Source organism: Chelmon rostratus, chromosome 4 (assembly GCF_017976325.1).
Source record: "Chelmon rostratus isolate fCheRos1 chromosome 4, fCheRos1.pri, whole genome shotgun sequence".
Taxonomy (NCBI): domain Eukaryota; kingdom Metazoa; phylum Chordata; class Actinopteri; order Chaetodontiformes; family Chaetodontidae; genus Chelmon; species Chelmon rostratus.
This window is the reverse complement of record NC_055661.1, coordinates 3,304,878-3,329,179: the sequence shown is the minus strand read 5'-3', so window position 1 is coordinate 3,329,179 and position 24,302 is coordinate 3,304,878. Positions and strand designations below refer to the sequence as shown.

Genomic DNA, 24,302 nt, shown 5'->3' with positions numbered 1-24,302 from the left:
TTGCCTCGCAACAGGAGGGTCCAGGATTTGGATCTGAGCCATGAACACACGCAGGTTTTGAACTGTGGAGTTGACAGATGTTCATACTTGTGAATGTATATATCAGTTTCTCTTGATACACTGACCGTATACAGCGCATTCTGCATGCACCCCTCGTACACTCGGGGATAGTCTCATGCCCCCACATGACCCTAAAAGAGAATAAGGGGGACTGAAAAGGAATGATAGGTAACTGCAGATGATGGAGTATTTGTTTAATATCCACTTTTGTGGTTTTGGCAGGGCTCGACGGTCCATCCAGCCTCCTGACTGGCAGTTATATCTCTGACGCAGACGTGAACCACGATTGCTCCGCTGCCATCTACAGCTGAAAAAATTCCTGCTTAGTTTAAGTTTGTATCACCTGCTTTCTGCTTTCCAGCTGTCAGGAAACGTGTGTTTCATCAGATTGTATGCTAGAAAACATTAAGTTTTGCATTGATACTCAGTATTTGCATTTCAAACAAATAAATGTAAGTCATGTAAAAGAGATCAGGGCCTGAATAAGTGATGAGAGAAAACAGAGACGATGCCGACCACCTGCAGAGACGTTACTGTTGGGCTGTGTTGTTGTTTCACGCTTCTTTTCCCTCCCATCAGCATCTCAAAGAATCGCCTTTAAGCTTCTGTGCTCACTCTTCATGTGTGTGCGCACACGCGCACACACATGCCAGCAGACAAACGGCATTTTAGTTGAGTGAAAGGAGGATATTGTCCTCTATCTTTATTCTGGTATAGTTTAATAAGAAGGGGGGGGGGTAGTTGGAATATAGCAACCAAAATATGGAAATGGAATCGGCTCCTTCCATCCAAACAAATGACAGCATAATCTCATTTAGGACGGTGGCAGCGAACCTTTGTTTCCGTCATGTGTCGCAATATATACCTGCCCTCTGGGCAAGGCAGTGACATCCATACACAGGAGAGAGGGAATTAGGAACTAGACTGATGAGACGAGATGAGATAGACGAGAAAGAAAACAGAGGTGGGCATGAGAAAAAGGAACCGAAGATCAGAGAAGATGTTGTCATGATAGATTAAAGGCTACTAAACATAAGGGGGGGGTGGGGAGGGTAAAGGCATAAAAGCACGGCAGCCAGGCCAAATCCAAGAGTCGGCTCAGTAAAGGATGTGTCCTTTTCAACACATGCATGTCAGTACAGGAACATCACGCCATGTCCCACCAAGCACTGGGATGTCGACTCGCCTGGGTATTATAAGAAGTCTGTTCTGTGTACATCAAAAAGAAATCTGAGATATAAACAAAATCACAGCATCAATCACAAGCATCAAATGCTTGCTTGGGGTTTCTTTTCAGGACGACTGTCTTAACATCGGTTTGTTTCATCACACACTGCAATGGCCAGTCTCAGTGAATGCGAAAAAACCTGTTATTTTTACGTCTACTTTCACAGTCTTACTGGATAACAAAAGCATGCAAATGTCTGAACTATAACCAACAAAGCAGTGAGAGCAGTAACGACAGCATAGACCAAAGGAGGAGCTAGAGTCAGCTAAGGTCTCTGGAATATCACCAGCAACAGCACGCAGACTCACCGAGAAGCGAAGGAGGGAACGAGGGGAGGAAGAAAGCAAGAAAGACAGAAAGGAAGAGCTGAGCTAAACTCTGGATTGTGACCAGCAGCAGCACATAGCAACACCAAAACACATCGATGCAAAGACAGAAAGACACTGAAAGGTTCAGCTCCTGGCCTTTGTGCTAAGCCAAAGTCACTGGAAAATAAAGCAGCAGCACATGGGAGGAGTTTTAGACCTCAGTCTAAAGTGGATGGAATCACCAATGCAGGAAAGAGGAATTAAGACAGAATGGATCTAATATGACAGCAATGGTTGCATATCACACAGCACAGCAGGATCCTTACCTAGGACGCCCAGCCGGTAGTTGACAGTTATGACAATCACATTCCCATAGCTGGCCAGGATGCTGCCGTCAAACATATTCCCAGTTCCTTCCATGTAAGAGCCCCCGTGGATGAAAACCATCACCGGCTTGGGGCTTCCACTCTCTCTAATGTCTGGAGGAGGGGGGAGGAAGAGGAGGAGGTGGAGAAGGCGGAAGGACTGATTAGATGACAGATTGAAGGTGACAGCCAGAGATGCAATTTCAATACTTTAAGGAGCTTTGGCCATCTCTTTAATTTGATTTTGTTGTGAGTAATCTTGGCACACTGGCTTTTTAACATGGAGGCCGTGTTAGTTTGAGGCGTCAAACCAGTCATTTTTCTACATGAAGGCCGTGACATGTTTGTGGTGATTGGAAAACGTGGTTTTATTTCTTTATTAACCCATTTTAAATTCCGTATAGGTGTTAATGAAACAGGATATTTAATGTGGTGAGTTTTAATTTTCCTCCAGGCAACGGACTGTCAACATGCAAGAGTGGCAATCCAAGCTGTCATACCATGTTGAGCTAAAACCTGTGCGGTTAATCTGCAAGGAACTCTAATAAGAAATGGCATTTGACAATTTTCTGAAAAAGCACGCTTTGTTGAAACTTTAATGTGAATTCAGGTTAGCTCTTCATAGCTTTTTAGCCGTAGGGAAATGTTTCCCTTGATTCAGAAATTAAACGGAGCTGAAACTGAATGGGACACTTGTCTTTTTAAATCATTTGAAGGGTTTTGTTAACGTGAAAGACATGATGTTGACTCAGCTTTCAAATCAAAGCGCAATAATTTCCATAATTACAGTGTAATAAGACAATAGCTAAAAAAAAAAAGTGTTGCCACACTGACATTACTTATGCTGCAACAGAGCCGCCTGTGTTTCTATTAACAAAGGAATATTTCTTTGAAAGTGGAGGTGCATCTGTTAATATTAGGTCAAGGTAAGAGAATCAGCAGCAGAATTAGCTGCATTGAAGAAAGGAGGCCTGTATTGTAAAGCTTTAGCCCGTGACATAGTTCTAATGCGGGCTGGATTGTGAGCAAAAAGGATGGGAAGACTTCGAGAGATCTGACAACATGCTGCAACCCATGTTCAAAACAAGGTTTTGCTTTCATCTTCTGTATCCCAGAGATGAAGCTTTTCATCTTGCTTCCTAACTATCTCCAGCAGTACATGCAGCAGCACACATCGTTTATCCCAGTGATGTTTCACCACTGAGGGACTCGGGTCCGGAGAGAGATCAGTGAGTCTACGTGGAATTAAAAATTAACCAAGCAAGAAAATAGAAAAGTGTTACCTCCGAGACAAGAGAGTAAAAAAGATCTTCAATTGTGAGGGGAGCGAGCGAGGCAGAAGGACAGTGTTTGTGTCTGAAAGTTTTCCCACAGTGTGTTTAAAGTACTGGCAATCCAGGGGGGAGACAAATGATGTAAACGCCTCTGGGCAAAAGTTCACTGTTATGAAGGTAGCTCATGTATTCTTTTAAACTGTGTAAAAAGTGGCCCATAAAGTACTCAACTGTAAATAATGTACATCAGCATGATTGGTAAGATCAAACTAGTTGGGATAATGCATTTTGGTGGTTTCATCTCCCGTTTTACCTTCCTAATGTATGTATGTGAGAAGGCAAAAAATAACTGATTGCTGAGGAAACGGGACATTATTCAACAGAAATTGGTGGAAGGAACTAAATATTACAGTGTCTCTGTGTTTTGGGTAAGTGCAGGAATTGTTTTCTTCCCAACAGAGAATATAAAATAGATACAGCCTTGAAAAAAACTCAATCGGGAAAATGAAATGGGGCTAAAAAAAAAAAAAAAAATCTAGCGGGAAATTAAAAGGAGGCACATCTAGGTAAAACGCTGTCTCCTCGTGTGTGTGTTTGTGTGCACACTCCGTTGCGTGACTCGGCGCAGAGCTCATTACATCACTTCTATCATTCTCTGTCCTTTGTAGAGGCTTTTTTTTCCTTGTTGTTCTGCTCCCTCTGTAGCAGCAGGCAGTGGCCACAATGTAGCGGCACATCATAACTCTCCTCTGGAAGGCTTCCAGAAACTTCTGACAAAAAAGGTCAGGGGATTATGGCAAGTATGTGTGTGCGTGTGTGTGTGTGTGTGTGTGTCACAGCACAGATATGAGTGTAGCCTGACAAAAGGAGAGCAGGGAAGACAAAAAATTGCAAATGATAACGACGAACAATACTGGTAATGGTGACGACTGGTAATGGACTGTCGGTCCGTGATGGTGGCAACGTGATGATGCAAATGTTAATGTGATAGAGATGGCGGCTAAAGTGGTGACACCGTGACAGTGGTCGTGGCGATGATGAGGACTGACACCCATGACAGTGATGACAAGCCATTGCAGTAATGACAGCGTTGACAGTGACGACGGCAACAGCCATGACAATAACGTTGATGACGACGGCTACTGTGATAGTGATGATGATGATGACAGTGTGACAACGTGGTGGTATTGATGATAGCAATGGTAAAAGTGGTGGAAGCCTTGATGGTGACCGATGGTGGTCATGGCAACAACCATAAAGGTAATGTTGATAATGTTGAAAATGACGCTGATGATGATGATGTTGAAACTAATGATATGGACAACTATGATAGTAATGATGATGATATCACAACCATGTTGAGTATGAATTTAGCAGCTATGATGATCACAGGAGCCCTGACACCCCTACCGATGTTGCTAACAGTGATGATTATTGATGATGATGGTGATGCTGACAATGTAATTTATAGATTGCAAGTCTTCATATATTAATGGTGCGTTTTTAATTAAAGCAAGCACAATATGGACAAGTCCTCATATCTGTATACTCATTGTAGGACCTCTATGCTGTGACACAGTTTCCTGCATGTGTATATGCGCTCTTGAGTATTAAAGGAATACATTAATTTCTGCTGCAGTGAGATATATCATATGCTGCTGTTATAGCTGCCTCTTTTTGTTCGCCGCTGAAGGTCAGCGGTAATGAGGTGAGGTTAGGACAAAATTGTCTTGGCAATGTTTGAGCATTTGATGGATTTACCTGAATTTACCTGGATTTACTGGCTGAAACGAGTCCCGGTGTATATTGAACAGGCTGTACCTTGAGGTTTTAAGTTTATGCAATCCAGCTTGCTCCCACTCTGGCTTCCTGGCATCTTTCATTGGCCGCCACTGCAAGACCCAGAGCCAAAAAAAAAAAAAAATCCTCTAAACCTCAGTCTACCCCTTCATTCCCCTAACTTATCAATTAATCCTCATTCAGCTGATTGCAAACTTCTTCTCTTTCCATCATCATCTTGCGTGAAGTGAGCTGATGGTATATTTGGGGTGATTACTGGAAGTTCTAATACTCACGTGGTTATTTGTCATATCAATGTTCTTTTATCCCGCTGTTTGAAGTGACTTTAAATGATTTCAGTTTTCAGTGAAGGTGTTTGGACATAGGCGGAAACATCCAACTGTCCTCCAGGTTTTTTTTTTTTTTTTTTTTTTTTTGCACAGCGAGCAGCAAGATTAAAGCTTGCTTTGAGAGGAGCTAAAATGAGATGCAATCTTGTGATTCGACCATTCAATCTTCCCTGGCATAAGTGTGGGTGAGGGAGACTTTGTCAGAGGATAGATACCGTGCCAACATGGAGTAGATCATTCCTTCCTCGAGGAGGAGGTTATGATCAAAGAGATTCAGGTACTTTAGATTTCTCTGAGCAAACCCTGAGAGATGCCCCCGGGCTGTTGCAACAACTTCGGTATCCTCTCCCTCTGCTGGTGTAGAGGACTTATCAAACCAACAGCAGACACAAGGAGGAAAGGTGTTTTTTTTTTATCCTGGCTTCAGCCTTTTGCTGCAGGGAGCAAAGCCGCGGGGACTCTTGGCGAAAAAGCAACAAGAAACAAAATGTGGCCCAGTGGTGAACGCCAATTCAAACAGGAAATGCTCCTGTGTAATCAGTGCAACTGTGCTGATGGAGCTCATTATGGTGCATGTGCACTCGCATGAGGAACATGACATGCAGATTTGGTGGCATACTTACTTTGTGTGATGTTACATTTGCAGATATGAGCTGCTATTTTCAGGAACTGAAATGCTAAAATGTGGTTTTATCATATTTGATTTTACTGCATGGGATGTCATCATAACATATGCATATTTGAGCTGTGATGCTGTTCTAAATAACAACAACGTTGGGAGTCCTCAGCAAAAAAAAATGACAAGCTTGGTCTTTTATTTCCAACACTTATATGAGCCATGAGCTACAGACAAATGACCTTTTCAAAATTGTTGTCACTGTCCTTTATAGTTTATGTTAAGGGAGAACATGAATTATCAGTTCCCAGTTTATAAATATTGATCACTCAGGTTTTTTTCAGATCAGATCTGGAGCTTTAATATACAAAAGTGGTCAAAACCTAACCGGATGTGAACGCTTGCAGGTTGTAAAACTGGATGGAGGAGGCAGACAGTCGGCGATAAACCTGTGTTGTTGTTAAGGTTCAGTGTGAGGACTAGTGGGCTGCATGCTCTGAAGAGAAGGCAGGGCTTTAGTGAGCAGTAAACTCATCATTTTGTGATTTTGCTTCGGCTGGTTTAGCTATCTTTTACTTGCTGTCTACAAAGGTGTGCTCGATCCTCCAACGTTATTTTAATCAAGCATCAATTGTTGTGTTTTCAGTTGTAAGATGGTGAGTAGTAGCAAATGAGGTCTCATTTTTCTGTGTGTGTGACATCCAGCCGCCTCGGTAGTTGGAGTTCCACCTGAAATGTCACCAGCTGGAGCCTCTGGGCGAGCTGGATTCCCCAGTTGCTCTTTTATCATTCTTTCCTCAGCTCCAGGATTTGCTGTCAACAAAATCTATATCCTTGTGCCCTCCACGCTCAAAGTAATGTATCCATAGTGTATAGGAGGATTAATATCGCACAGGTATTGCTATATAACACTTTATATAGACTATCAGGGGCCCCATAAGAGCCTCGTAGATACCACAGTTCACGACATCTCCACTTCTGTATACCTACTCTTAACCACTTCAGCAATATTCTCTGTAAAAAAAAAAAAAAAAAAGCCAGAGCCTCTAACAAATCCTCAGCTCTCTGGGACTTTCCTGTTTACATCTCTATTCCCAGCACAAAAGGATTACAAACAGCAGCTTTACTGACTGTAAAGAGATTGTAAAATCCAAGATTTGCTAAGAGGGAGGGGTGGGAAGGTTAGCGGGTGTCCTCACTGCATTTGCATCTACAAGTGAACAAGCGGTCAAGGGTTAAGAGCGTGAAGGATTGCTGAGGGCGGGACCCGAGCTAATGAGAGTCGGCCCAGACAGAGCATGCGTGTGTTCTCGAGCATATTTTCCTCTATATTAAAGTGGATTAGTTGTCTGCGCCACATCCTTTGTCGAGATAATGCTTGAAGCTTGCTGGGATTTCACTGAATAGATCTGTGTGACTCTCTAATCTTATTGGTGTGTGCCTGTATGTGTGTGTGTTCGTGTGTGTGTGTATGAGAGCTCTCAGAAAAACAGCGTGATGGCATAGATCAAAGGGATCTGGATGGTTGTGAGTCTTATTTGGATGTAATTGCTGTTTACTTCGTCACATTATACAGTAGAGGTGCCTTATTAAGACTTTCTGCCTGTCATTAAAGTTGCACTGCAGCAGCCTTAAGGGGATACGACTCTATCTCAGGGTTTTATCAAGGACATTTTATTCCTTATATGACTTTTCAAAGGGCCGCTTGTTTATGGCAACTAAGAAAAGATTCATCCTTTTGCTTTATTGAGATTAATGGATTTCCAGCACGCCGTCTTAGCTTTCAAACAGCACTTAATTTAAATACGAAGAGGAGCAACTGCAATGTTTCAGCTCTATAGAATTTGTCAGGTATCCACCGGATCCCATAAGTATCAGCATATGCCCACTGCTCATATAGGATTAAATGCGGGGAACGTCATGTGGGAATGTGTGCGGAACAGACACCTCAGTATTGTCACATAATTTAGTTCCAAATATATAGTCAGTTTGACTTAATCAGGCCACGGACGTATGAGGGAACTAGCATGTCTTGCATGTACGGTATGCATGGGGTTATATACTGAACTGCACATTCCCAATACATTGAGCCAGTGCAGGCATCTGCACTACTGTGGAGTTGCTTTGCTGATAAGGAATCTATCCAGTCATACGTCAACAAGATTTCTTAGTGATCCCCTTGATCACACTGTAGATTATTTTTCAGATGGAAATTGCATGTGGTGGGAGAGATCGGAGTTTTAGAGACGTTTCTCAGCAGCAGAGCTGATTGAAGTGGAGGTAACAGCAACAGTCGAGTTAAACCTCAATGGGCGGAGGCAAGACGCAAACATACTGTACTTAGTAATATAGTTTAGTTTGTATCTTTGTATCAACAGTGGTATTTTACTGTGTCTACTCAAATACTTACCTGCGTACAATTTTGAGGCACTTTACTTTCATTTTATGCCACTTTAAGGTTATAATCCATTACATTCCAGTTAAGTTAAACTTTCAACTTCACCATATTTATGTGATAGATTCAGATTTTACATACGAAACAAATAATCACCTTAATGTATTAGTGCAGAGTAGTAAAAATATATTCCATCAATTATTATTTCTGCCTCCTCTGTTGCGCTGACAACATTGAAATGACAATCTGCTGCTTAAAATAATGGTATTGACAGAAGCCACATGAGCCGGCCATTTGAATGGACATCCAATAGAAGTTGAGTATTTATGCGCTGCTTTGAAGCTTTATAATGGAGAGGCCAGATGATCACTTAAAACTATAATGACAGTACTGTCACTTGAAATCAGCTCCACCCAAATGCTCGCTCATTGTATTATTGCTAAGTCTGTCATGTGTGCAAGCCAATCCACATTTTATGTAGCTACAATGCAGCTAATTTAGCAGATTTGGACTTGGATTCTGAATCCAACAGCCACTGCGGGCGGTTGACCAGAAAGTTAGCTTCACATACTGGTGTGCCATAAATTAGCCCTGACTTTGCCCTGTAGGAGAGGAAACCATGCCAGGAGAGATAACAACCCACATGTCTGTGCAGCAACCACAGCTGAGAGAGACGCTTACTCTGCTCCTGTCCTGATTTTTTCATTGTCTCAGACTCATCATGTAGTAATGTTATTGGTTTGACGCCCAAAAACGTGAACAGGGCTACGTGTTAGTACAGATGTAAGCCAGTTAGCCAGCAGTTGATCTTTTGAACATGATTTGACTTCATAAACGAGACGAATTAAAAGAAAAACATGCAAAAATGTGTTAAGAGCTGGCTGAGGGGTTAATAGTTACTTGATCTGCTGGTGGGATGCAACATAGAAAAGGAAAGAAAAGGTAAAGGAAACAGCAAATCCAAGCAGAGAATCTATGTTAGGGTATTAATATCAAAGAATGGTGGTAGACATGAAAACTTTAGACATCAAGCTGAAAAGGACAAAACACATCCAGCCCAAAAAGAGAGTTTACGAGTAAAGAGCAAAAAGAAAATGTCCATCACTTTCAAAAAAAGGACAAGAAATGTAAGAAAATCAAAGAAGATAAAAATTGGAGGAGAAAGGGTAAGTTTGGAATCCCTTGTCATGCAAATCAGTTTGGCATCGAGGGGGGGAAAAAATACCTTCGTCGTCCGTGCGGTCATTATCACCTAAATCATCAGTGTGTTTCTTTGTAAGGGGACCTATAGGACCAAGAAGGAGAAGATGGAGGAAAACAGGGTGATCAAGAACACACACAGCTTTCAAAAGATGCTCTCAAAAGATAAGAAGGTCAATAATTTAATGTTTCTATAGCCCCTTTTTTTTGGAAAAATCTTCACACTGACAAGGACACTTCACATGTTTACAGTAGAAATTTACTGTATACGAGTTCATTTAAGAAGGTTAAGGAGCAAGAAAAGAGGGACTTTAAAAAAAGAGGCAAAAAATATTAGATCTCTGTTGAAAACGAAGACTTAACTGAGGTTGAACCTCTTAGGATCAAAAGACATAAACCTCTTTGAAACAGTGCATACAGTAGCATCAATGATATATTATTAGAGATATCATGTTAACACTTGTGGCAGAGAAAAAAGCAGAGGCTGTAAAAGAAGCAGCGTTTATTAGCAGAAGCATGTGACCAGCCTCCCCTCTGTGTGCTAACTGTGTGTGGGCCTAAACACACACACACACTGGACAACAGGCAAATCCATTTCTGTGCTGCCTCCTGTTTCAATACTCGGAGGGACATCATGAGGGTTTCTTTTCTCACCCAGTATGAACCACAGAGTCATGCGGAAACAGAATTCACAGTTAAAGCCTTGCCCACTTTGTCGCTTTATTTGTATAAAACAGCAGAACATTTTTTTTCTTTGAAAAAGTTCCTCCATTTTTGTTGCAATACTTACAGAGAATGGAGGAATAGTTCATTAGAATTGACATTTTGGGAAATGCCACTTTTTAGCTTTCATGATCAGAGTTAAACAAGCAGATCGATACCACTCCTGTGTGTATGTTAAATATAAGGCTGCAGCCAGTTAGCTTAGCTTAGCATAAAAACTGGATACACGCGAAAACAGCTAGCTAGTGACAGGAGGCAAGCCAAACCAAAATATGACTTTGGAGCTGCTGATAGGTGGATTTTGCTTATTAGGACAGAGCCAGGCTAGCTATTCCCCCCTCAGTCTTTATGCTAAGCTAAGATAATCAGCTGCTGCATTTAGCTACATTTTTAGCATACAGTAAGTGCATTTACCAAAATGGCAAACTATTTCCTCATGCACTGTGGTTTTCTTGCAGAGACAAAAGAAACTGAGTTCAGCACTGGAGTGCTTGGTGGAATAGTTTGACGGGGGAAGTGGTCAGCTGCTTCTTTACTGAAACTAACAAACTGTCATTTGAATACAAGTTCCCTGTAAATACAGAGACACACACACACACACGCTATCTCAAACAAAAGCAACGGAGACACACAACACACATACACACACCCACAGAGAACACGCACATACACAAAGAGTGCACATAGAGGCTGCATAACAGATCTGAACACATGCAGTATTGAAGTGTAGGATGTATGCTAGCAGGGTGCATGGTACACACACGAACAGAATAACTTATTGGCAGTGCTCAAGCATTCACACACGCAAACACAGCCATGACATCCACAAGGGTGTCGAATAGCCATCTACTGATGAGGAAATGACCACTCCAATCCTTCCCATCCACCATCATTAGCCACAGCACCAAGTAACAATTGAATGCAGATAATTCCGCCTGACTTCATAGAACTGACACTGCAGTCAATTTCAACATGACAAAGGTTAAAAGGCAAACTCTGTGAAAAAGACTGGTGTTGAAAAAGACTGGTGTTGAAAAATGGCTCTGAAGAATCGAAATGAAAACTCTAAACACGTCCTCGTCTGAAGTTATCTGTTTGTGCAATAGAGAATGGGAGATGAATCACTGGAAAGGTTCTACATACTCTGGCTCAGTGGCTCATGTTGATGAGTAATAATTCCTCTATCATTCGCCATCCTGGTGGTTTATTTCAAGACCAACCATTTCTCTCCGGTGACTTTAAAAGAGCAAGCCGGCTCCCTGCATATCATTCTGTCCTGGAGCAGTCTCCCGGCTCTCTTTTGTGAATTTGACAAGCAATTTGATAAGCAAGAGCTGACTTGTGCTTTCTATGTGCTGAATAAGCACCAAGACCCAAGAATTGCTTCTTTCAAAATGTGAAACATCTGAGAAACACACACAATCTGCTTTCTAGGGATGTGTTACCTGTTTATAGGGCCTGCTGTGTGATCACTGTCTGTGGGAGATTCCTATTAGCCTTTTAGCATACACTACGTCCATTGACATAAAGCTCTGTACTAATACTTAAACATACATCATGGAATAAAGAATGTGATTATGTTTTTTTCCTATTCTTGTATATTGTTTGTCTGAGCTTTTCGAATGCATAATAAGTGGTGCCATGCTATATGGAGAGTCTTTGCATTTGCTATCACTTTTGTTCAGTTGTAACAATAACCTTCCACATGATGATATATTTTCTCTGTGTTAATAGCAATTAATTGAAAAACCTTTGACATATCATATCAGTGTATGAATTTAAACAAGATCAGTCTATTACAATAACATCATGCTGACTAAAGCTTTATTTTTCTTTTTCTTTATCTTAATTTTGAACTGAGCTTAATTATGAATGAAACGTGTTGTAATAATGAGTCATGGAAGCAGTAATAAGAGAGGTTAAAGGACCATAATCTGCCACAGCAGCTATAATGCTCCTTGGCAAAGAGTCTACAAGAACTCAGACAGCTACAGTGATAGAGACACTGTCACTTGCTGTAATACTCTGACGATGTCTGAATGCTAAATAACTTTTATGTTGCTCTTTGACCTCGAGCTTTACCGAAAACTACTCAAAAGTAGCTTTTGACAGCCTGAGAGAATACTGTACGTTGATTTCTACCCACCTTGACTCCGAATCACACATTTAGCAGTCCTTCAGCACAGCTTCAACACGACATGACAGCCTGCTCTGCATACTGCATGTGAAACTGTGGCTGTGCTCGCTTGCAGTGCGGTGAGTCGAACAAAGAGCGAAAATCACCTCCCAGCAAACTGTTTCACTCATTTAGGTCAGGAATCTCTATTCAGCTTTGCAGCAGTGGTCATTTCCAAACCAGGAGAGGATGTCTAACTACAGCTTAAACCCCTTAAACAGAGTTCAGAGAGTTTTTTATGAAGATTACACCCACGTCTAGAGAGGTAGGGGCACCTGCTGAACTAAACAAGATCTGAACAATAAATGGCAGTTAAAGTAATAATATAATTACTAATATATAACATATATTAATATATATTATATATAATTATAATTGCCACGACTGATAATTGCAGCTGAAGTGTACTGTGTATCAGGTTGAGCCAGGCCCACAGCAACAAACAAAAGACAGATATTCAGCTTGTTTCAAAAGTTCTACGACTAACTCTGAGATGAACTCTGAGCTAACTTCCATCCAAGCACACCAGACTTTATGAAAGACTTTGTAAACCACTGCCCCCGTAGAATAAATGGCCTGCAGCAACAGGTTCCAAAAAAACAGAGAGAAGAATCAAAGAGGACGTGATTGATGTGGCCGCTCTCTGGACTGCACATGTGCCGCTATTACAGTGGCATGTTGTTTGACTGAGGGTTAGTGGGGATCAGAGCAAGACAAGACAGCTGCATGACAGCTTCTATCACACACACACACTCACACACACACACACACACACACACACACACACACACACACACTCATGAATACACACACATACAGAGAGAGAGAGACATCATACAGAGATCAGGTGTCAATTCTAAACTGGCCAGTGACAAGGAGGCCCCCGACACTGACCTGCACTCCCCCACCTGCCACCGTGAGCATATGTGTGTGTGGGTAACACAAGCGCTGACACTGGTGAGGCCTCAGCTGGCATCAGACCTGATCGGTGATTAGGAACTAGAGACATTTCATCTCTCTCCATCTGACTGTGTGTCTCTTATCACTCTCCATCTTTATTTTTATCTCCTCTGCCTTACATTCTAATACATTCTGCTCTTCCCTACACGTCTGCTGTGCTTATGTCTTTCTGTTCCTCTTATTCTTCATCTTTAAAATTGTTTTCTCTTTCCATTTTCAAGTTTTATGCAAAGGTTGGGGTGATTTCTCCTTGTTGTTGCATGTTAAGTGTGATGCGTACTAAAACATTAGTAAAAGTTTGACTCCTGGGTGATGGTTGTCAGCCCTTCCCAGATGATACTGTGACCATGTTCTCGTGGTCACACCAAACACAGCTCATTGTAATGCAGTCCGGTACAAAACATTTATGTTAACACCTGTATGACTGCGTCGACAAAAACTGATCGTCAGGCATCATGAAAGAAGAGTTCATGGCAGGACACTTATAAAGGGCTGCATTAGTCTGCATAGGTTCAGCTAATAGAGTGAACACTGAGTGTTAGTGTCAGTTATGATAACACTGTACTCGCCATGCCAACACAAAATCAGACTCAGACAGGTTGTTCAAAAAAACAAACAAACAAAAACCGTGTTGCCAGATTCTCACCAGCTTCATCTGGAAAGGAAACTGAAGATAAACACATCTGAAATAAACTGATGATGATGAAACGGGCAGGTTGGGTAATAGTTTTACACTGACCTTCATTTCTCTTCCAATTAAGTTTGGCTATCCTGCATTTAGATCCTGGCAGCTCATGTTTTTTTGTTTTTTTGTTTGGTTTTTTTTTGCGCTATCAAGCTTCTTTATAGAGAAGTAGCCAAGTTCCCAGATCTCTGCAATGAGCGTGTTGTTAACAAAAGCAGTGATAGCTACAAAGTATACAATCATTTTTATCCTATCTGTGATTTCTATCCATCATTCAATGCAGCGAATATTCTATTTTTATTTCCAGTCTTTCAATTTGTAATCTCCACGCTCTGTCTGTCTGTAGCAGTTTGTTGTTTTCTCTCCATCCATCTCTCTCTTCTTTCATCATACCTTCCTCTCTTCCCCATCAGCATTGATTGGAGACTGATGAAGGGGAGTTTCACGCTCTCTGACACTATGAAACAATCCATGACTCAAAAAGCCAACTGGGAAGCAAGGATACACACACACACACACACACACACACACACGCACACACACATATTCAACCCTCAGGCTTTCCCCTCTCTTGGATGAGGTAATTATTGCGAGGAGAGTCCACGCATCGATCGCACATTCAGCACAAGAGCTATCCATACATACATATTGCTCTCTGTATGCATCAGTCAAGGTCCACACCAGCATGGAAACACAGCGGCTTAATCAATCACCAATGCACATTAAAAAAAAGGGGATCTAACAGAGCGCACGGCTCAATGAGCCAAATAGGTAATCTACTACTGACCTTGGATAAAATCCCTACAGGCTGTAAACTATAAATACAGAATCCATTCCCCAAGGTAAAAGTGGGAGTCTAATGCACTTCGGCAAACCCTCTGATGAGAGGAATGAACAGAGACTGTGAGCGGTGAGTAAGCACAGGAACAGTGCCTTATGAAAGTGTGATGATGGGGCTCACGTCTTCAGACACAGCACATAGGTCATACAGGATTGTACAGCAGACACACGGGCATTGATTTCCTCATCCAGTGTATCTACGGAGGTAAAACTGCTGGGATTAAGTCCACAGTTGCATCATGGACTCTTTCCTTTTTTGTCTTTTGCAATTACTTCTGTTCTGTCTGACCATTCTCTCTCCTTTATTCCCCCTTCTCACTCTCTTGCCCTCACCTATCAGGGCTGATTGGAGACCAATCAAGTGTTTCACTTTCTAACATCTGCAAGAAACTGCGGTGCATCTGAGTATTAGAGGTATATATATTATTTGACTATGCACAGAAAATACCCTGAACAGAAACGGAGAAAACATACATTTATTTGCCTCAGACATCCACCAACGCTCCTCCTCAATAACGTTTCATCAGTTTTCACCTCTGCACTGATGAGTAAAGGTGTTGTTGTCACATCATGATCAGATATTAAAGCGTGGCACGTTGCATGATTTAACAGAAGATGAGAACTGATCAGCTGAAGTAAGGGTTAGTGCAAGCTAACGGACCAAAGAAACAATTTCAGATTGTTGTCCTATAGTTTTATTTTTTTATTATTATTATTTTGCGTGCACAACCTCATAAAAATAAACATGCAATAGGGCCCTATGAGCCATTAGCCATTTTTTCTTTCAATGACAGCCACCTCAGTCCAACTTTACCTCTAATATCCCTTTAAGAAGCTGCAGTTAAATCCTTTTTTTTTAATTATTTGAATATTTTAGGAAGATGGTTAAACTATCATGTAATTTTTTGTGAGTAACGATGAAATGAGCATTGCACCATTGCTTGGGGAGACCCACTGTTCCAAGGTTTGACTGAACTCACAAGAAAATTGGCAGATATTGAAGGAGAAGTTCAAATCATGCCTACCCTCTGACCTCCACACAGCTGACCAATCGCTGCACGCTGTGCTCGCACAATTGTTTGTTCTGGAAAGCTACAGCTCTGACATCAGAAAACGCCTCGGGCAGGAGGTGTGGGAGGAAGGCGGGGCGTACAGAGTGTATGACTTTGATATTCATCACGACCCTCCACTACCGACGGTCAGCATTTCTTTTAACCACGGCCAGAGTATTTCCCTAACTTTGACCAAGTGGTGTCAGGACAACAGATGCACTTAAACCATCTGAATTATCCTGCATTCCTCACTTTCTTTTCCACATTTCCTCCAAACCACGCTGTTTTGCTGTATGAAAATGTTGGCTGTCAAATAAACAGTCGTTCCACCTGCATTTCATGTTTAAAGTAGTTTGCTGAAACTGATACTTTACATATAAGAGCAATGCGAGAGGCCCCTGTGAAACCATCTATCCAGACAGCTAGTGCATTAGAGAACTGAATAATGCTGCCATTTATCCAGATGACTGTGGAACAGTATGAGGTGTCTAAGAAATGACTAAAATATGTAATGGAAATGGAAAAAAATGTGTCCGAATGTAGACCGTAACATTTTGCAACAGTATGTGGGGGGAAAACTGATGCATTAATATTCCAGATCATCATCAGGCTCTTTGCCTGTAGCATATGAGGTAGACAGAGATGAGAAAAGACATGGATAGGATTGAGAATTATTACATGATAATCTGACAAAAATAGTGTTTTGTAAATGAGAGCGCCAGCATCTGATTCTATCGTAACAACAGTAATGTAGGTGTTATCAGGGAAAAAGAGAAAATCCTCCAGGAGACTGCTCGACTGAAGAAATAAATCTCTGTGTACTGTTTGTGTGGATGTGCACGGTTGTGCGGTAACATGTGGGTGATAAGACCGGGTCTCAAACAAGGCAATCCATATGGGAGAAGGTGATGACATAATGAACATAAATTACATCAAACACCCTCCTCCAGACAGCAAAGATGGTGTAATGATTATATTCTGCAAGTGACCAGACAACCCTGATTATATCACATCCGCTTTCTTCTGCATTAGCCATTTCATGTCATTTTAAAAGACTTTCGAAGGTATGGAAGCCTTTGAATGAAACTAGGCAAGCCCATGAATCAGATTTTACACTTTGTATGGTCACATTTGAAAAAAATACAGCAAACATGACAAATTATAACCTAATGCTCTTTTAATGCCATTTTTTGCTTTAATATAGTCTGTATGCTCCCATGTCAAAGTCCTGCACTTAGCTGCGATTAGCACGCAGCAGAAAAACGTAGCGTTTCCTTCACTCGAAAAAGTATTAAAACTGGAAACTGGAAAAAAAAAAGGAAGCAATTACATTTCAGTAAATATATATTTGACAAAAGAAATCAGAAGTGTTTGTCTATAAATTCCCAGGGGGATAAGATGATATCTGGCCCATGCGTGTGGTTAAATAATACAATGGGAAATACTTTTCACTCATTACACTCCTAATTTGTTTTGGTGGTGGCTGTGAAACACAAGCACACAAACAAACAAACAAACAAACAAACAGGTAGAAACTTATTAGCCTAACAACACAAAAGCTAAAAATAAACATTAAGCAACAGGCTCCACTCAAAGAGAACATCTGCTGCTGTGAATTCATAAATGCCACGTTCCAACTCGCTTAAAGTATCACTCTGCAAACACGAGCAGTGACTGGCCGAGCCCGTCGGAGCCGTAAATCAGCCGCGACATGATGCATTCGAGATCTGAAAGCTTCCAAGCCCACTCTAATGTCCCTCTCACCTTGTCTCTTACCCACGCTACATTTCTCCCATCAGTATCATCTACTCACTTGCTATTCTCCTCCTCCCCTTCCCTTGTACTAATAATTTCATTCTGCCGTTCATCCACTGTTCTCTCTCTGCTGACGAAACAAACACCCACACTGTCAATGTCAGTGAGTCAATTCAAAGCAGCAAAAGGCCTGCGAGGGGGGGGGCATGAGCAAAGATGTGCGACTAGTGTGCAAACGAGCAAGAAAGTAGAGAGCTTGAATAAAAGGAATAAAAATAAAAGTCACGGACACTTCGCTTTCTTTTTCTAATATTCTGAACCATTCATCTCCTGAGAAAGCCTGCTGCACTGGGGAAAGACATAATGGGTTAAAGACAAGAATTGCGCTGGGTTCTGACTCCTGAAAGGAGAAATCATGGCTAAGGTCTTGTTGTTAGTCAAATGCCCTTCACAATAAGATGAGTGTGGGAGCAGTAGAGCCGGGACATCAAAGCAGTAGATCAAACAGAAAGCACATCATGTACTGTAACAGCTTCACTAGCATTTACAGTCACCAGCAAAGGGCATTTCCTAATCCACTTCATGTTCAGACATTGTTCCAGTTTCCCAGTATAAAACAGGGTGAGAAACCTGCCATGACGGCCTCCTGTGGACAGGAGGTGCTGGAGATCAAACTGCCAAGCCTGCAAAAAGCGGATGTCCTGCCTTGACTCTTGAGAGCCCAATCGAGCGAGGCAAAAAAAAAAAAACCCTCGCTGCATGGGATGATAGTCTCGTGAAAGCAGGTGTGTTGAATGAGAATAGTGTTTTCAGGAGCATCTTTCTCGACCGAGAGCACAGGAGCTCATACGAGGAGGATGCGACACGGAGCTTTCTCTTGACGGTTCGCGTCTGTGGGATTCTGAATTGTAAAAGAAACACGATGAGGAAAGCTAATAGCTCCACAGCAGCTACATCTTGACTCGGCTCACCAGCAGACATGGTCTGGGGATTGAACCTCAGCCAGAGCGGTTCAGCAGTTACTGACCAGTCTCTCCAGATATGTCTCAGGATGCGTCAGGACTGTATGTCTCACATCTAAAGAGACAAGTGGGGTTTTTTTTGTTTGTGTTAACTGACTCATTTTGACCAACGCTGTCAGCTAATAGGCCAGTGGCCAGTCCATTTATCAGGGAGTCAAGCTGTTTCTGAAGCGAGCCTTCTCTCCTCGTGCAGTGAGAGTTGTCAGCTCTGCTCTGTGTTCACCCACTGCTCTGTGAAATATGCTATGACAGGAACTGCAGAGGTTTTAAACCCGAGTTTGTGACCCTACTTACACGAGAAAGAAATATGGATTTTGACTTCAGAGGCAAGCCTCAGCAGAATGTTTATGTAACTCTACATACGGAGCGACTCTGGTAAAACGTACTGAATTTATGGCTGATTTGAAGCAACAACAACATGCATATTACAGCTTTTGTAATGTTTTTTTGTAAGAAAATGCTTACAATTATCGTCAGATAATACTGTATTACGGGATACTGCATGCTTGTTACTACAACTGTATGTCTAGCCTTCTAAAACTTTTTACTGTACTCACCAGGCTGACATTTCAGTGCCTTTACTGGAAATCTCAAGGCAGTGAAGTGAAAATCTCACACTAGGGATTATCACGCTATCAAAGCAAATCAAAAGTGCTCTGTAATCCTGGTTCGGGGATGAAATGCCAATGCGATGCAGAATGCTTCCTCCCTGGCTTCAGCACACCGGCCAGCAGCAGGAAGCTTCCACGTGCACCTCTGCTGTATTTTTCCACATACAGAGGAAAGTGACAGAAAAGAAGTGAATAAGTGCACAGTGTCCTGGCAGTCTATGGCTGTTTAAATGAGGTTTTAAAAAAGAAAAAAGTCTCTGAAATGAAAAAAATCGAAACATCATTGAACACAAGTGCTGTCATTGTCTATTTTTCCTTAACATACCTGGGGGCCAGCTTGAAGGCTGAAGTGTTTTACCAATATCTAATAACATTCAACCTGTCTACCTGTTAATCAGTGACTCAGACTGCTCAATGCAAATACAGAGAACTCTGCAGGTTATACTGAATAACTGAGCTATCATCATTCTGTTATTACTGAAGACATTAGCTGTACGCCTACGGTGTTTGCTTTAATTATTAATTACTTACACCGTTTCTGTATTTGAGCGTTTTTTCTTTGTGGTGCTTGTGAATGTGCTTCTCAATCTGCTTGCGTTTCATCTTTTCTGAAATGAGTGGTATGTGCTGTCAAAGTGAAGGACGTTTATTATATCAGATTTTTTTTTCAGATTTATATTTCTTGCCATCGTCGTCGTCTTTTAAGTCCAGAAATCTCTTGTATGCCTTGAATCATAATTTAAATATCACCATTTCATAATCTACTTCAAATCAAATTATATTTCCACACTGGAGATATCTTTTAGCAAAATAAGACAAAAAAATGCAAATTTGACTCTTCTTGTATGCTAATATGATTTTGCCTCATTTAGTTTTTCCAAGACAGCCGGCACCTATGAAATCCAATAATTCTCTGTTAGTGACAGCGGAGCTATGTGACTAGTCTCCATGCTATTGGTATTAATCCAATCAGTGACATGCTCATTGAGTTTCATTTAAAAATAAACAAAAACGAAAAAAGCTTTTGTGCTGTGAAAAGTTGAAGAAATATGGGGGGGGGGGGGCTGCCTCCTTAGAGGCTCTTGTAGACAGAACTCTGTCTATTGTGTGCCATTAAAGCCTGCTTTTTATTTCCTTTAAATCATTATTTTCAAGTTGTTTCCTTTAATAGACATTGTGCAGCGACAGTGACATGAAAAGTGAAACGGGATGATATTTAGCACACACACGCACACGCACACACACACGCACACACAAACACACACACACACACAAACACACACACACACACACACACACACACACACACACACACACCTTGCATGGGCCTAAGCCTGCTGAGCTACCACGACAGCCAGAAGCCACATTTTAGTGAAAATCAGCATCTTCCAAACGGCTTTCCCCCCACTGTGTGTACATGATGTAAAGGAGATCTTAAAAAGGAAGCCCTGGGCTTCATGGTGACAAAACTAATTAGTGTAAAAGCCACGTACACGCAGTTGCATGGGAATGAATCCCAGCTCGTTGCATGCTGTCAGAGCTTTCCTTTCTTGTCTACCTCTACAGTATAACATCACTGAAAGACGTAATAAAACATTTAAAGGGGGCAGACCACCCTGCTCTCATTTTAAGTAACTAAACACATCTCTTTAAAGCGGAATGCAACTAATAGTATAGCAAATAATAGTAAGGTGAAGTGGTTTTGAAGGCCATATTTTAGACCAGTATTTAAGTTCCAAACATTACAGTTGACTGTTTGGATTCCAAGTACACACAAAGTACTTCCTCAGGATTTTCTCCAGGGGAGGACTGAGGCCTCTGAGGTTCACATTCTTTTCAGCATTGATGCTACCATATCATTTAATCATGGATTAGTTGCCAAAAGATGATATATGGAGAAAATAAATTCAAAGTCAACATTTATCATATTATTATTTATCATTTAATCATTATCATTAACACTGTGCTGGTATGTTGACCATGACTAAATGCTGATTTTGCTTTGTACAATAATAACAGTGATTTCAAGAAGACAGCATTATCTTCCATTGTGATAAAGCAAATAGTCAAGTATTATATAATGCAGATTTTTTAGGAGAAAAGGTTGATATTAACTAGCACACACACACACACACACACACACACACACATACATTTTCTGTGAACACATGCACTGATGCATGCCGTCACATTCAGTGTAGAGCAGATGTACCAATGTGTGTCGCACTGTGATAACAACACGTGTGTGTAAGTTCCATTCAGCATAACTCCGTCACAAATAGAAACAGCACTGGCGCCTTCATGAATATTAAATGTCACTAAATGTCACAAGCATGGTTGACTTTCAAACATCTTAAGGTATATGAGTGTGTGTGTGTGTGTGTGTGTTAGATCGGAGAAGCTCTCCAGGGTTCCTGGGGAGGCAAACAAAATCTATGAAGACTGTGATGGTGAGGAGCTCATTAGCCTCAGCATAGGTCTACAGTATGGTGGAGAAAGGCATGCTGTTGAATTATTCACACAGCCAGACCATACAGCGTGCTGACCTAAGCCAAACTGAACCTCTACAGTTAGTAGATAAAAAAAACCACAGCCCACAGACAGCTGCCTCATTAAGTGACGAGAAGGAAGACGCCAAATCCATTCATGTCAGATTGGCTCATGTGCTCCACGCTAACATTTAAACTCACATCACTCAGTCAGCTAAAAACGGTCAATATTGGAAGGTAATTTTATCTTAAAAATACAAAGCCGCTATGTAAAGAATCACCTTCTTCTAAAGTATGTTTTACAGTGTACTACTAAAAGGGTTTACATGACGGGGATTTGTGCCCTGCCTTCCACATGAGGTCAGGCTCTTTGGGTCAGGTTAGAGAGGAGATCTTGGCTTTATTTAAATACTGAAAAGGACAGATCTGTCGTGTGCTTCGAGCCAGTGTCAACTTTACAGACTACGATGTTTCCCTAACCTTAACCTGTCAGGATCTGCAGCCTCTCCCTCTGTCTGCTGTCTGTCTCCCCCCTGTCTGCTGTGTGTGTATGTGTTACTGCAGGGTGTGGCTGGCAGGTCGGGTCGGGCCTCCTCCTCACACCTGCTCTCAGTCAGTCAATCAAGACTCTGCTGCCACAGTATAAAAGCTCCGGCCTTCCACCCAGCAATGTACGAATCACCTGTTCATCCTCATGGCAACAACTACGACTCCAGAGATCTACTTAAATATTTTTTGCTATCGATTGCTTTGTCTGCTACCTGCCTTCCTGACTCTTGTTCCCTGTGCTCAGGTGCCTACCGTCATGCTCCAGCCTACGCCCTGTCAGTCTGTTGTCGTGGGTAAACAGGAAGTGGACTCTCTGTCTGTTCATTCTCAGTAGACTGGCCAGCGTCAGTGTGTGGCTCTCCTACACTCATCTGTTGCACACTTTTTTTCACATATCCCTCCCTCTGTGTCTGAGTTTCAGTGTTTGGGTCTCTTTACTCCTGTACATAAATGTAACATAATCAAGTTGAGCTGGAAACATTTGGCACATATATTCAGTGGGAACTTATTCATTCTGTATTCACTAAAATGTTTCCTCCTCATGCTGACTGTGTAATCCAACCCGCACTGCCTTTCTTCCAACGCATATTTGCTGTTGGAATTTCATAGTATAAAAGTTTTTAGGAAATGTCTAAATTTTGGCAGCGAACTTTGGTGGCTGCATCTAACAAGAAAACAACAACCTGAACCAACAAAAGCTTCATTTTAAAGATGATATAAACAAATGAAGTGACAGAGTGGCTTTAATCCATCACAGGACATTTAGCAAACCAAATGGGAAAAAAAAGAAGAAACAGAAATCCAATAACATCAACTGGAACAAAGACTTGAAAGATCGATGAAGGGCCCCTTCACAATTCCTTCAAATGAACTAGAGTAATTCTGTCAGTATATATGAACATAAATGTCTCTCTTTCACAGCTAGAAATGTATGAGCTACAAAATGAATGGATTAAACTCAGATTTGGGTGAAGGTGATGGACCCCAGGGCTGGTTTCTGAAAAAAATAGAGCAAAACTGTGCTGGTATTGCCCATACAAACTCAAAAGTTCATTTCATGGTCACTGTGTTTTCATTCATTTCACTGTATTCAAAAGACAGAATTTATGATGAGGTGTAATGTGTGTTCACCGGGGGTCTTTAAAATGGAAGCATTTTAGATCACCTGGTCTAAATGTCCCAGCTTTGTCTTCAAGTGAAGCGCCATCTCTAAAAGTAGCCTGATGTAGGAAAGGTCGAGTGTGTCTAATTAGCTCTGTGGGGTTGATGTGACTCTAACTCAGCAACATGACTCTGTGGCGCTAATTGCCACTGGCAAATAAAGAGATGCCGTATTGACAACTAGAGAGTTAAGGAGACATGCTGCTATTGGCAACACAGTCGCCCGTCTTTCCGCGGACCTCTACCTTTTCCAGTTATTGACTGAGAATTTTCTTCATCCCTGAATCTTCCTGCTTATACATCATTACCAGCAGGGATCAATCACTGATTATTAAATGAAATGCCCATTAAGGCTGAGGGGTATTTCCATACCGGGCGGCAGGCCAGGGAGCGATGCCGGAGGCAGCGGCAGCGGCAGCTCAGACTTAAGAGAGGCTAAGTCAGGCCACGCCGCCGATTCATATGCAGCCACTGACTGTGAAGCTGGAGCTCTTTTTTTTCCTTGTTTAAAGACAGGAATCGCTTGAAGTTTCCTTGACATGACAGGCATCAGCATGTGGGCTGGAGAAACTCAAGAGCGCACACACACACTTACACCCACATGAGCAAGTAACATCTTCCATACATACACATATATTCACATGCTCACATGTGTTTGAATTGTACTCTCAGCACACACACACATCTCTCAGCTCTTCTCTCTA

The 24,302-nt window shown here is 41.6% G+C and overlaps 1 protein-coding gene across 3 annotated transcripts in view; it reads right to left on the bottom strand.

The window, feature by feature from the left end:
* Nucleotides 1-24,302, bottom strand: part of nlgn1 (neuroligin 1) — a 267,371-nt gene that overhangs the window by 172,128 nt on the left and 70,941 nt on the right. For 2 of the 3 annotated variants that reach the window (XM_041934658.1, XM_041934659.1), the window contains 2 exons: nt 9,601-9,660; nt 1,923-2,075 (listed from right to left, as the gene is read on the bottom strand). In XM_041934658.1, the coding sequence (XP_041790592.1) occupies nt 1,923-2,075; nt 9,601-9,660 (213 nt within the window). The remainder of the gene's footprint in view (nt 1-1,922; nt 2,076-9,600; nt 9,661-24,302) is intronic. The other variant, XM_041934660.1, reaches the window with a different exon arrangement.